Source organism: Fukomys damarensis, unplaced genomic scaffold (genome assembly GCF_012274545.1).
Source record: "Fukomys damarensis isolate Sample0158 unplaced genomic scaffold, DMR_v1.0_HiC HiC_scaffold_16, whole genome shotgun sequence".
Taxonomy (NCBI): Eukaryota; Metazoa; Chordata; class Mammalia; order Rodentia; family Bathyergidae; genus Fukomys; species Fukomys damarensis.
In genome coordinates, this window is record NW_022900928.1 from 113,580,456 (window position 1) to 113,596,157 (window position 15,702).

The 15,702-nt window shown below is 35.0% G+C and overlaps 1 protein-coding gene across 4 annotated transcripts in view; it reads left to right on the top strand.

Moving 5' to 3' along the window:
• The window catches only part of Spag16 (sperm associated antigen 16), a 1,007,960-nt gene that overhangs the window by 287,408 nt on the left and 704,850 nt on the right, over nucleotides 1-15,702 (top strand). Inside the window, exon 11 of one of the 4 annotated variants that reach the window (XM_010616037.2) lies at nucleotides 7,362-7,537. The exons of the other annotated variants lie outside the window; for them this stretch is intronic. Coding sequence (XP_010614339.1) covers nucleotide 7,362 — 1 coding nt within the window. The 3' untranslated portion in view covers nucleotides 7,363-7,537. Of the gene's footprint in view, nucleotides 1-7,361; nucleotides 7,538-15,702 lie in introns of those variants that run through there. 4 annotated transcript variants of the gene reach the window in all.

Sequence of the window (15,702 nt, forward strand, 5' to 3'; positions counted from 1 at the left end):
TGTTTTTTTTTTTTTTTTTTTGGTTTTTGAGACAGGGTCTCACTATGTATTTGAGACTGACCTGAAACTCACTATGTAGCCCACGCTGGCCTCGAACTCACAGTGATCCTCCTGCCTCAGCCTTCTGAGTGCACACCACCACGCCGAGCTGTTGATTTTTATCTATATGATCACTTAGAGTTTTGCAGCCTGTAGGAAAGAATAAGCAAAATTTTAAAGAAATTAGAGCATGTCCTAATAATTAAAGTATATGTACTAAAATAAAAAAGTAGGATGAAGAAAGAATCATGCTTAGGAACTGTTTTTAAGGGACTAAAAGGTCATAGTAAGACACATGGTGTATCTTTTTCTTTTCCTGTTTTACTCTCAGTGCTAGTGCCGAAAGACAGTCTTTTATGGTAATCAATAGGTTTCAGTCACTGTAAGGCAGAAAGAGTGGATGCAATTTACCTTAAATTCATATTAATTTAATCTTTGAAGCATGGTCCATTGTAGATGCCTGGCCTTTCTGGTTATTAGTACCCTCTAGTGACATCAGAAAACGAATACCCATTACAATGATCTCTTTTATTTTCCTTGGAAAATCAATACCTATTTCTTGAAATGTGGGTATTCCATTACTGGTCAGGGTGATCACAGTGTTTAGGAACAGTCCCAGATAGGTCTGAACATAACTGACATTTGTATCTTGAACATAGTTTCTCTTCTTTTAGTTCATATGTGAGATTCCCTTATAATTTCACAAGACACTAATGATGCAGTAATATAGTTAGGTTGATTACTATTGCATATTGGTACATGATTTATTCTTGCAATAAAGATGACTTATGGTTTATATATTTTTTAAATATATCAGTGTCTGAATTTCTGGCAGGAGTTCCATAATATTTTCCCCAACTGGGGGTGGGTAGGGAAGGGCAGCAGTATTTCCTTTGAACTCTTCACTGTTCACTACTATGCTAAGTAGATCATGTACATTTATTTTAATTCTGAAAACAATCTCTCAAGGTTGGTATTATTAGAACCACTTTACTGATAAGTAACCTGAATCTGTGAGTGGTTATCTTATTCATGCAAGGTCAGTTGACAGGCAAGTAATCTGCAAATATTTGTCGAACTCTTCCTGTGGGAAAAAACCTACCAGCGGGAATAGCAAAATTATTATTAGAAGTGATTCTTACATTTTGGATTCTTGAGATTTTATTCATTAATAACTTTTTTTGTTTTTCCTTTGGTACCAGGGATCAAACTTTGGCCTTGTGCTTGTGAGGCAGGTGGTGGAGCTGCTGAGCTAAATCCTCGGCCCCATTAATAACTTTTTAAATAAATTTCATTTTGGAAGTGTAGACATGATAATCTAGTAGTTTACATAGTCTGATAATTTTAGTGAAATAGATTATTGAGTTGTGTCACATAATATTAGAAAATATTAGCTTTATTGTGCAAATAGGTATAATTAAAGGAAAGTATAGAATCAGACTAGAGCTGCAGGTAACGAGTAAATGTATTATGTTATACACTTTACAAAATGATCATTACTCTGTGCAGTTATCACAATAATCCTATGAAACGAGTCTGTTTTGTCTATGAAGAAACTGGAGATCAGCTTTATTAATAAATGCTTATAGCCATATAGCTACCTAATTGAATAGTGAGGATTCAAGCCTACATTCTCTCGTGCCATTTTCTTGAGCCTTTTCAAGATGAGAGAATATATAAACTCACTTCCAATTTCTCTATGAGTGAAAAGAAATATCCCCCAACAAATTGTTTTGTCTAATTTTACTGCATAATTAAGCAGATTATAAGATAAATTAATGTGTTGGCACAGTTAACTATTTCTTATTTACTTTTCTTTCCCTAAGGAGTCTGATACTCTATAGGAGGCCTTTTAAACAGAGTCATCACATTAACTTCCTTAACAGTTGTGGGAAAATAAACAATGCTAAGTGTAGCTGCAAAAGCTGGCCTTCGGCATCTGAAAGGATGTCACCTTGAACCTTAGAGAGCAGGACATCATGGAAAGGGATGTGGCGGGGAAATCTAGAAGATAATCCAGTTTATGTTTCTCAAAATGCCATCTATCTTAGACTCTCAAGTGAGATTATTAAACATTCAGTTTCCTGAACTCCAACCCAACTACTGAGTGTATATCTTATAGCACAATCCCTAATCAGCTATTTTAAAAAAGCTCCCTAGGTGACTTTTGCTGATACCTTAAAGAGTAGAAATCTGAGAATCTAATTCATTTCGAGCCAACATGCTTCAATTATATTAATCTGTCAGTACTGGAGTAGTCTGTCTAATTCAAACAAAAAATAATTCACTGGAAGCTCTAAAAAGTATTGAGGCAGAAGAAAGCAGTATTGAGAACAGAAAAAGAATGAAGTTATTTTGGGGGTGTCTAGGAAGCAGGATGAATATACCATGAGAAATTTGTTCAAGATAGTTTATCTCGAGAATAGACAGGTTTTAGTCATTTCTTATTATCTGTGCTTCTCAGAAGTAGCATAGGTCATACTTTAGCTCCTTATATAATGGTTAGTTCCATCCTGTAGCCTGGACTGAATACAGCGAGGTAAAGACAACTGCAATAAGAAAGGGCCAACTGTAGGGAAGGGAATGTAACACTTAACTTTTCACACACAACTGCCCTTTGTATAGTATTATTACCCAAGAATTTATTTTCACTGTTGATTGAAGCCTGCTATTACTATTCTCAGAAATTACTAACACCTGGCTTAGAAGGGGCCTTCACTAACAATTGGACGTTTACATTACAGTTATGAGCTCTAATGCCATCCAATTGGAACAAGTGCTAGAGCTCTAGAAGGCTCTGGTCCAGCCAGTGCTCAACCCTTTGTTGGTGCTGTGTGTCTGTGTAGCATTCCCTGTTGCACAACTCATTGTTTTACTACGTTTGCTCCAAGCTGTAGGCTACAGCCTGTTAATTTAATTAATTTTATGAGATTTCATTTTTTGAGACAGGATCTCACTATGTAGTTCAGGCTGGCCTTGAGCTCACTATGTAGTGCAGCCTGGCCTCAAAATTGCAGTGATCCTCCTGAGTCAGCCTCCTGATTGCTGGGATCACAGGCATGTGCCACTACACCCAGCCTCAAGGACCTTTTGTTGTGACAATGTAGCAAAAATAAATAGATTTTTATATGGTAGTTCTTACTTTAGCTAATCAACTGATTGAAGTCCAGTTACCCATATAACTATAGTATCTAGGCCACTAGGTTTCCTTCTCTTCCCTCTGTCTTCCCACTCTTTCTGCCTAGAACATTTCTCCAAATTACCACTCTTCTTGCTCCTTCTCAACATTTGAAATTCACCACAGTGACATTTTCTCGGAGAAAAATTTTAATATACTTTCCCAGACTTTGCCCCTGCCTTACACCCTGGTTTTCCTGCCTGATCTCTCCCTTGCTGGGTACTACATTTTTCCTTCCCAGAACTCAGCATTCTCTTAAATTACTTATTTAAGAATTTGTTTACTTGTTAATGTGTCTCATTGTACCTGCTTCCCTCACACACAAGTATCTGTCTTCTTCAGCAGGTAAAGACTATGACTGCTACTTATTTTGAAAAAAAATGAGTGTTTGTTACTTGAACACATAACTCTTTCATCATTTCATTCTTCTTAGTAGCATAGAAGGCCCCTCCTTGTATCTTATCTGTAACTATATTTCACCATTCACTGCATACCTTAACACACCATCAGTTTTTGCAGTTTGCTGAATGTGCTATTCTCTTCCATTTTTCATGAGAATTTTTGTTTCCTTGGCCTCTATCAGAGGGAGAGAGAAACAGTAGATTGAGTTGCTAGACCTTGTGACACCCCATAATTTGTCCCTATTATGTATCTTCTTTTTATTGCTACATTATCTCCCTAGTTTTCCTTGCCTTTCCTTTAGAAAGTGTTTAACTGTGCCTTTTACGTATCAGTTATTTAAATTATAGCTATTGTCTTAGCACCTACAATTAATACAGGGTGAGATAGCTGGTTCATAAGAACAAAGTTAAGTATGTTACTTTAAAATAATCATTATTTTAAGAATATAACTAGAAATAATACAAATGTGGTTTTAAGTCATACATGAAAAATTATTACATCTATGAACAAAATATACATTAATCTTATCACAATTGTTCAGAGTTTCAGCAACCGTTAGGGAAGGTGAGAGGTGTTGGATCATAACAGCATAAATTCTGGTGATTAAAGCACTGTTTGCAATTTTATCATCAACTATAATCTTGTATTTTTATATTTAACTTAATTTTAGTTTAAAATAAGAAAATTTGTTTAAGAAGTTTTTACATTCATATATTCAAGTGTCTCTTTAAGAGCTTTTGGAAGTTCATTCTTAACCATTTGGGTAATTGAAAATGTGGCTCTTGACTTACAGCAAGTTTAACTCCTCTTTTTTTTTTAAATTTAAGAATAGTCTAATAGCTTTAATTTTATAAGTGACATGAGAGACTGGAAAGGAATTATAAATGGTTCCAGAGACAGAGATGATGTAAGACCAGAAAGAATTAATTATGTGAGCTGGGCGTGGTGGCTCACACCTGTAATCCCAGCACTTGAGAGGCTGTGGCTGGTGGATCTCTATGAGTGCAAGACCAGCCTGGGCTACATAGTGAATTCCAGGTCAGTCTCACCTACATAGTGAGACCCTGTCTCAAAAAAACAAAACAAAACAAAACAAAACAAATTCTATGTAAAACAGTGAGATAGATGTATTTGAAGATATAGTTTAGAATAGATTGTAGAGAATCCTATAGAATTCAGTATTAGAATTATATACTTTAGCAATGGTAGGCCTTTTAAAAGTTTTAAAATCTTTGCAGTATTTCTTTGAGGGAAAGAGATTTGATAGATTTCTTTTCAAAATGTCTACAGATAGAGCTCTTTATAAAACAATCTATGGGATTGCTCAAAATGCACGTTCAAGCTCTATAAATGCTAAACTTCTGTTTTAGTAGGCCTGTGTGCAATCCAGGACTTTACATTTTTATCAGGATCCTCTATTTTTTCTCTCTTCTCAATAAATTCTCAGAACCACTGGGGAAGAGACTATAGTCAGCAGAGTTCTCTTTTGGGGTTGCTAGCACCTCAGGTCTCAGGTCACAGTTCAAGGTGCATCTTCCAGTATGAAGCATCTCAAACCTAACTCAACAGTACACTTGAGTAATGGAAGATGACTATAGTTGTTTTCTCATTTTAAACCTGAAATGATCAGCAATTGTGATTCTTGCCCAACTTAGATTCAGAGCCACGACTCTCAGAGAACACCATCTTTATTACATTGTCTCCATATCAATTAAGACACTACTAGCTGCACGAATAAAATCTATAGAACATCCGAACTTCATAATTTCATTTCTATAAATATGGTTCAAAAATATTTTTTTTGTAAAGAAATTAAGACATCTACCTGGTTATTTTTACAAGTTTTAACAATAAATCTCAAATAACATTTAGGGAAAGATGTGCAACTCTGTACCTTTCCCTGTTGCTGAATCAGTTTCAATCATTTATGTAATAAAGTCACGTGTTATTCAGTTACCCAGGGAATGCATGTGAAGAATAATGAAGGCTTCAATTTGTACCTCATGAATCTGCAAATATCTCTCTTTCTTTTCTATTTTGAAAAATCAAATGGTTTATCTGCCTTATATTTGCTAAGTGTTGACATTCAAATTTGAAAATTTCTGCACCCTATATTGACATATGAAGTTGCCCTGTGAGGTTAATTGAAGAATGTTTTCCTCCGCGAATTTACTGTTATGTAAAATTAGTTTTCACTGTTGTTCATATTTATTGCATAAACCTTATACTTTAAAAAAATTAAACAATGGTTCATCAAGGGAATATAAACCTTCTTTTTTACCATGTTGTCATTGATCAGAATGTAAAATTTTATGGTTTTTCTCAAGTACTTGCCTTGCAGTAGACAAAATAGACGAGTAAGGCATTTTAAGAGTTTCGAAAACATTCATTACACCCCGACCTTTAGGTTTATCTAAAATACTTAGGTTTTCCTTTTTAATATTCCATTTTTAAATGATATATCTAGTAGAGATCATGTTCTTCTGTTTCATTATGAAAATCTGAAGAAATAGTAGCTTTCTTACTAGCAGTAAAGCTGGGGCTCATTTTTTATGGTGTGCATTTTTAAAATTTACTTTGTTCAATAATAATTTAAATTGTGAAAGGCATATTTTTCCAATGATAAATAATTAACTAGGAATAGGTTAGGCACTTTAAAGCAATTGCAATGTACACAAGTAACCTTGCTTAATGTTCAGAACCTATCATATAAAAATCATAAAAACATGTGTTAATCATAATCCCAGATGTACTAAACATCAATGTATTTATTCTGATTTCTGCCTTTTTCTCTTAATGTTTAAATCCTGTAACAATACATTTACTCCTAAAGGTGAATTTTAGGCACTTATATGTTTATATATGTGAAGATTATATGATACTGGAGTATTCCATCATGACATATATTTAATAGTGTAGTAAATTAATAAAGTAAGAAGCACTTTATTATGGAGGGATGATGATGATGATGATGATGATGATGATTATTATTTTTTTGGTTTTTTTTGGAGACAGGGTCTCCCTTTGTAGTTGAGACTGACCAGGAACTCACTATGTAGCCCAGGCTGGTCTCGCACTCAGTGATCCTCCTGCCTCAGCCTCCCAAGTGCTGGGATTACAGGCATGTGCTACCATACCCAGCTAGTGGAGGGGTTATTAGTAATTAAACTATGGCATAACAAATTTATATCAATTTAAGGAAAATGCTTTTGTCCTATATCTTGGATTATTTTTTAATATCTGAAAACATTGTAGAAGTTAAACTAGAGGAAAATATTTGCATTCTAGGTTTTGATTACCAGTATTCCGAATTACAAGTGCCTGTACTTGAACAAATTATATTATGGTAATTTTTTCCTTTAAAGGGAGAATATCAATGGTTTAAGGATAATTTAGGCAATTTATCATCATGGTGAAAAAGTAACATAACAATATAGCCCATTTAGAAGGCACATTAATCTCCTGTGTGACTCCAGAAACAAGCAGAATTTTAAAAAGCAGCTTCAAAAATTATTCAGAATATACTTCTATTACATTAAGAATATATCTCTAATAATATTAAAAATTTAAATTATAAAAGTAGTGAACTGGATAAATTTCTAGACACTTAAAATTATGAAAATTAAAGAGAAAAGAGATAAAAATCTTTGAGAGACCAATAACTGACAAAAATAGAGACAATAAGAAAAACCTGGCTGGCTAAAGCCTAGGACCTGATGGATTAACTGCTGGATTTTACCAGAACCTCAGAGGAAAATTAATGTCAGTACTCCTCAAAATCTTCCATGAAATGGAAACGGAAGGAACATGGCCAGCTACATTCTTTGGACCTAACGTTACTCCAATACCAAACAAGGACAAGGCTGAACAAAAACAAGAAGAGGAAGAGGAAGAACAAGCAAGAAGAGGAGGAGGCAGAAGAAAATTACAGGTAAGTTTCTTTAATAAACATGGATGCACAAATATTCAATCTAATGTTTTCAAACAGAATGAAAAAAATAATTAAAAAGATCATACATCATAATCGAGGCGCTTCATCCAGGCATGAGGGATGCAAGATTGGTTCATTATATGTAAATCAGTAACCCTAATACATCACAATAACAGAAGTTTGGATAAAAATCATATAATCATTTTGATAGATGCAGAAAAAGTCTGAAAAATTATAGCAGCTTGTGTAACGTTCCATTCACTCCTATGCATATATCATCTGGAACATGATAGTTTACTGGGCAGAGTTGTTGGCTGTGCCTTCTTAGGAGTACAAATGATAAGTTTTAGGATACAGGGATTACTCTGAGTTCTATGGTTCCCTGTCTATTGTACTTTGGTGTAAAATGAAAAATTGAGCCTACTCAAAATAGTACCTAGTATGCTGTGCAACTGTATCCTTGTCAAAACACATAGATTAACACATCAATAGTTCTTGAACAAATTATCCACATTGAAATTTTAAATGTTTTTCAGTTCAATTATTAATTAAACTTTGCAAACTCTACTTATGTACTAAATATAGTATTTACATTGGTAGTACAACTTATGCAGTGTTTAATGCCTATTCTCACAAGTCTATCTAAAGAACAAAAACTAGTTAAATTATGGACTGTATAACTGATTTTTTTGGAAGATAAGTACATTAACTCACTGAATCTTTCAAACATTGTATTGGAGGAAGAATATACATATATATGTATTATAATACCTGGCATATTGTTATTCTGAATTTGTAGAATATAAAGCATGTTTATCTTAGTATCTAGTTTGTATATATTCTGTGCAACAAGCTTATGAAATATTCTATTAATTCTAGTTATTTATGGGAATACTTCAGATTTTCTAGTTGTAAAATCATAGTAAAACAAACCATTTTATATTATTTAATTTTATTGTACTTTCTTAAAACCCCAACATTAAAAAATCAGGTTGATGTAACTATAAACTTGTTGATTTTAATTTCAGTGACTCAAATTTTTTTGTTTGGAATATTTTCTTGTGACTATGGTAAATAATATTTATCTTCTATAAGTAAAAAACATTTTGCCTGTTATTTTTTCTAAAGTTCATGTAAGAAATGAATATGTTAATATGTGTTGATACATTCTTGGATAATTTTTTGTTGTATTCTTTTGGGAGTTTGTGACATTTTTTGTTTGTTTATTTTTGTAATCTCTGTGTTCTGGGATTTAACAAAATGTATCTAAGATTATGATTTTTCTTATTATTTCTGTCTTCATTGCTGAAACTTTCAATCTATACACTCCATTCTTTTTAAGTAAGTTTTCTTCAATGTTTATTATTGCTTTTCCTGCAAATATCTTACATTTTTTTCTAAAAAATCTACTCAATCATAGTTTAGTTTTTATGGTTTTTATCTCTTGGACTTTATGCTTTTTTCTCTGCGTTGTCCATTTTGTATTAATATGTTTGACTTAGGCCTTCAGATAGACCTTCCATTAGATATACAAGATTGCTAATATGATTCATGATTATGATTATACTTCAGTTTATTTTCTGAAACTTCTTGTTTTGACGTTAGAAAATGTCTATTTTTGTTTGTGTATTTTTATTTCCAAAATCATTTTTTGGGGGGTGGGGATAGGACTTCTGTCTCAGAAATGGAAACTCAGAAAAGGGTTTTGAGCAATTACCACAAAAAAAGATCAGATTTTTACCTCACACCATATAAGACCATTAGATCCTAGTAATGAATCCTAGTAAGGAAAATTCAACAAAATAAGAGTATAGTATTATTAGTTGAGTTTTAATAGTGGAAAACTTTGGAAAGTCAAAATTTCTTTAAGAAGGCATTAAAAGTAATAAAAATAGAATAAAATATCAATAAATTTGATATTGGATTGAATAATTTATGATCTATAAAAAACACCTTACAGGGCCAGGGATTTAGCTCAGTGTTTCCCCCGCCTGCCTCACAAGCACAAGGTCCTGAGTTTAATCCCCCGTATCAAATGTACAAACAAACAAAAGAACAGCAAAACACCTTACATAATAAAAGGATAAATTACAGATTGGGAAAAAAGTATTTTTTATTCCAAAAATCAACAAAGTATCAAGTATTGAGATATATAAGTAAATTTTACAAAACAATAAAAAATACAGGCAATTCACTACATAAAGTACCTAAATCATGCGTAACACTTTATAGAACAGGAAATATATGTTGGCAGTAAACAAATGAAGAGATAGTTTGGACTCAACAGTGATCAGACAATTATATATCATGCCATAATGAACTCTATTTTACATCCATTTGGTTGGAAAAATAAAATGAAAATCTCATTATATCAAATGATTAAGAGGTTATGAGTCCTCGGGCTCTTTTTAGACATTGTTCCTTTAAATATAAATTGGTGCAAATGCTTTGGAAAGCAATTTGGTATTGTGTATAATTTTGCTCACAGTGTGACAAAGTAATTCTGGCTGTAGATCCAGGAGAAAATGTTTCCTATGTGCACTGGAAATACGAACAAGGATGCTTATAGTAGCATTCTTTCCAATAGTAAATATGTGAAAGTTTATCAAATGCTTCCATAGTAGGAGAGTTGTCAAATATAAAATAACAGACTGGTATAAAATAAATAAACTACAGTGTGGATGAATTCTAGGAAAATCCTATAAACATGTACCCTGAATAATTTATAATTAAACAATTTACAAATAATTTACAATTAAACAATTAAAAATGAAATAAAAACTTAGGAAAAAAACTACATGAAGCAAAACTAAATTAATAAGAAGGAATGATAAACATGGCCTTTGGAAGGCTTGTTCTTTTGTCTGAGGGAGTAGAGAGGATAGATGGGGTGCAGGAACATCACATAAACAAATATCAATGATTCATGCGATCTTACTTTGACCATTGTGTGGTTTCCTCTCAGTTGGTTATAATATTACTCAAAAAAGACAAGTAGAAATAGAGAGTCACACACAGACCAAGTACGACACTTTCAAATACCTGGTCTATGTCCAAGCAAATACTTTACATCATTCTTTGGAATAAAAAGTGCCATGTGTTTACTTCAGGACAGTTGTTTTTCCAGGAGCCAGTTCTGCATCTTATGCTTCTTTCTTTCCAGACTTTATCTAGAGTATACAATTACTTCCTTTTGTCTGTTAACTTGGGATCAGGTCCCTCTGCCGGTAAACCTAATATGGTAGTGATCCCTTGTGTGGTGCATGGTATGTCTGGTCTGTTCTTTGGGGTCTTTGATTTATAGCAACAGGAAAATTAAAGTTTCTTGTTGGTGCTTCATAAAGAAAGCATCTCTACTCATTATTCATTTTGCAGTCTCTCAGCTTTTCTTGACTAGTATCTTAGTTACTGCTCTCATTGCTGAAACAAAATACTTAATACCCAAATTTAAAGGGGAAAGCGTTTATTTAGCTCAGTTTGTAGAGGCTTCAGTTCATAATGTACTGGCTCCAAGGAAGAGTGACACATGGCAGAGGGGCAACTGTTCATGGCAGCAGAAAGACAGCAAACGCAACAAGGGAACCTCAACAATGTCTTTCTGGCCCTTTTATTTAGACTACCAGGGATTAGGGCAGTGCCAAACCAGCCCATATATTGATGATTTAATAATCACATGTTCTTAATCCCAGGATCACATACTCTAGATTCAGCCACCTCTGAAAAAACCGTTAGCTCATGAAGCTGGGGGAGGGCAATCTAGACCCAAACCATCTAAATGGTTACTCATCATGTACGTTTCTTTATGCAAAAAGCATTTAGTCCATCTCTAAGACTTGCCAATGTCCTAATAGTTTCAGCATTGCTGAAATGTCCAAGTCCAAAATCACTGCTGAGATTTAAGGCATATTCTTACCTTCAATCCCCTATATAAATGAAAAGACAGTTAAGCACTTCCAGGTTCAATGGCACAAGTTACAGTGGACCCTTGACTTATGAACTTCATTCATTCCCAAGGGCTGGTTATAAGTCAAGTTAGCTGTAAGTCATAACATTTTTCCCATTAGAAATAATGGAAATACCTATAAATGCATTCTGAATCTCAAGAAGCATCCCTTAAGTTTTTCATAATAAAAAATTGTATAATGTGTGTAATATACCAGAAACACCAATAATTTTCCTAGTATATTCACCAAAAAATTATAAAATATGCCTAGTTTACCAGAAACAACAAATTCATACTTTACTCATAGTTCAAGTTGACATCTTTGGCTTGAGGAAAGGAGGATGAAATGGAAGGTGGTTCTTGTTTGGAAGGTGAGTCCCCTTCCATAAGAACACCAGGAATCTGGCTCTTTCATGTCCTTTTTGTCCTTGGAAGAGCGTGTAGCCCACTAGGACCTGTTTCTGGCTTACCAGGTTTCAACTTTTTCAAAACTAAAAACTGTTCTAAGGTTTTTTCAGTCTTTAACACTGCTCATAGTATGACTTTACAATGCCATTAAGCAAGTGAATGCAGCAGTTGGCTTTTTCTCTGTTTGGGTGGGTCTTCTCTACACATGTTTGTAGAGATGCCTGGTTTTCAAGATTTTCTTTATTTCACAACTTTGCTGCACTCAGTGTTATTACTCAAATCTTCTGAGAGAGCAGGAGCATTGTCCAAAATGAGGAAACCTTTGAGTGGTAAACCTTTGTCCTCTAGGTATTTCTTAACAGTAGGACAGAAAGCCTCCTGGATGCACTAAAAAAAAAAAGTACTCTTATTCCCTAGGCTTTTGCATTAGATCTCCACATAACCTCTAGCCTATTCTTCATGATTTTTGTTTGTTTGTTTGTTTTCTGAACACTCTAGGAGTCTCAGTAATAAACCAAGAAAGGCTTTATCTTGAGGTCACCACTTGTGTTGCCACATAGCAGTGAGGTTTGCCTATCCTTCATAGGCTTGTGCCTGGCATTTTCTTTTCTTCCTGGATAATGTATGTTGTCCTGGGCATTTTCTTCCAGAAAAGTCCATTTTCTTGATGAGAGCAAAAACCATTTCTGTATGTCATCACTTTGAAGCAGTGTATGTAATTTTCAGTACCCCTTTTATCAGAATTGCCTGCTTCACCATGCCTACTTATGCCACGAACCCCAGTTCTCACTTTAAAATTGTGAAACCACCCCTTGCTGGTATGAAATATTTCACCAGTATCACTCACTGATGGGTTATCATGTACAAGATCTGCATTTATAGCTCTAGGTCATTCATAAATTATAGACTCATAGGCTATAACTGCCATCTGCCTTTCATTTATCCAAACTAATGACACCCTATCTTGTCTAACATTGTTCATCCTGACTTACTAACTTAAGTAACCCCTTCAGTAACACTAACTTCCCTATACAAATATTTTTTTGTAAGATTGTTGAGATTGTGGATTTCAACATGCTGTACATATTAGAGAGATTGGTCACAAGAATGTCATTCTCGTATTTCTCCACAATTTCCTTCCTTTTGATTGTGCTTGCTTCTTTACCTTCACTTCCTTCCTTAGCTTTTTTCCTATCTTTTTGAGGGCTATTTTAATAGCAGTAGTCATAGCGATTATATAAAGCACTAAATGAAATCATGTCCACAGACACACACGTCTGGGCTCAGACTGACCCTTATGTACACTTACATACACTTATCTGGCTTTGCAAATCTTTGTTTACAACCACACAAGTGGCTGGCATTCAGATCATAACTCAAGACTTTGATTATGAGTTAAAACTAAAATTCTAGTTATAACCCAAGTTGTTGGTATGTGAAGCCTGTTGTGACTTGAGCGACCACTGTAGACATTTTCATTCCAAAGGTTAAAACAGTAATAGCAAGGAATAGGAATGAAGCAAGACCAAAATCCAGTAGGGAAAGAATTAAATCCCACAGTTCCACTTCCAGCATCCAAGGAAAGTTGGAATACTAAAGGGCTTGGATGATTCCACCCCCGTGGCACTTCTGGTGGTTGTAGAGCCCATGGCTTCTGTCTTGGGTTGGCTCAGCTCCCTCCTTATAGTTTTCTTCAAATGATCCACATTCCTGGCTTCTCCAAACTTCTAAGGTCTCCACTGCACCTTAAACCTCACATCAGCTTCACATACTGCCTTCTCGGGGGTACACTGCCTGGCTTCCCAGGCCTTCTTCTGAAATATGTGTGGAAACCTTCCTAACCCCACGACTGTTGCATTCTGCATGTACCTAAAACCATCGCCTTGTGGATGATGCCAAGTTCTGGAGTCAGCTGGAGCAGCAACCAGGCTTCTTTCTCTCTTAGCTGTAGGAATCCAGTGCCTATGAACTTTGGGAGTAACAACCTCCCAAAGAAGCTGTTATTCTGGAACATGGTACTTGTCTGGAGTTCTCTTTCACTTTTTCAGTTTTGATGTTGGAAAAGGTGGAATCCTGCTGCTCCTTGTGATGCCCTCAGACCATCTTTTCTATTCTCCTATTCCTTCTCAGTGAAAATGATCTCCTCTGCTCTATCTTTGCAGGCCAGCACTTCATTAGACCTACATTTCTGGCTAAACTCAAGATGCTTTAAATCATTCTGCTGGGCTATTTGCTCCTGATTTTCAATACAAATCTGGCTAAAAACCCCCAAGAATAGTCATGCCACTGCCTCAACATTAGAGTACCTTGAAATTTCTTCTGCCAGCTTGATTAGTCTGCCACCCTTAATCACGGTCTCAAGCAAAGTCTCTGGACAAGAGCAAAATGCAGACAAAAGGCATAACACACATCATTTGGATCCAGTGCAGTCCTTCTTCGCAGCAGAAACCTCCAGAGCCTGGTCTTTACTGGCTTTCTGGTCTTCTGAGCTCTGACTAGAATCCCTCATATAGTACATCTTAGGTGTTCCATCTCTGCCTTTTTCAGCCAGCATCTCTGAACCTCTCCAAATTCTTCTCACAAGCCAGTCTCAAAAGCTCCTGAACCACAGTTAGGTATAGTCCTAGCGATGACCCCATTTCTCTAGTACTAAATTCTGTCAAAGTTACTTTTCTCTCATTGTTGAGGCAAAATACCTGATTCCCAAACTTATAGGGGGAAAGGTTTATTTAGCTCACAGTTTGTAAAGGTTTCAGCTAACTCCAAGGCAGAATGGCACATGGCAGAGCGACAAGAGTTCATGGCAAGCAGAGGACAGCAAAAGCAATAAGGTAACTAACAGCATCTTTCTGGCCCTTTTATTTTATCTGGATTGCCAAGGATTAGGGCAGGGCCAAAGCAATCTGTGTACTGGTTTAGTAATTACACACCCTTAATCCCAGCATTACACATTCTAGATTCAGCCAGCACTGAAAAAAATCCTATGACTGCATGAGGCTTTGGTGGGGGGACATCTAGACCCAAACCATAACATATAGAGAACCTTATGCTTCTCATCAAGCTTTGAAGGCCACCCACACCAGACCTATTAATGTAACGTATTGACCCTCTCCAAGTCATATCTTCTTAGGATGTGACTCCATCTAATATAGATCATCAGCTTCTCTATCACCAAGTCCTAGCAACAGTCCTTCCTGAGGGTATAAGTCATATCTCAAGTATATTTATCAAGACAAAAGAACATGTCAAAGCTTCACTGCCTCTTTCAATTTATTGCCTCCCTTCTGGCCACAGCAAAATTTTGGCTTACCCTAGGTAGATGTTCTAGATGAGATTAAAGAGATAACCTGGATATTTAAAACCTGTTCTTCATCTAGAAATGTCTACTCTCTGAAAAGATTCTTATAACAAAGTTTTCTTTTTCATATCATCTCAGAATTATAGGAATTTTTATTTCTTTATTCACTTGTTAATTATTTTTATGTTCCCTTCTTTGCAAGACTTGAATGTTTTTCTTCTCTTACTTTGCAAAATAAAGGAAAGATGAAACTCCAGGAATAGCAAACCTAGTTTTAACATTTACAGCTGGTGAAGCAGCTCTGAGAATAATCTAACTTTGTGAATGAGTACAAAAGGTGTTAAATAAGTAGCAGGTGTTTTATCACCCATGTCTGTTTGAAAAGATATAGCCCAGATGGAGAAAGCTTAAGTACATCTATAGTTTGTATAACCAAACTATAGTCACTGGGTTCCATCTGCCATGCTAACCTCAAACCACACATAGTGCCAGCTAATTAACAT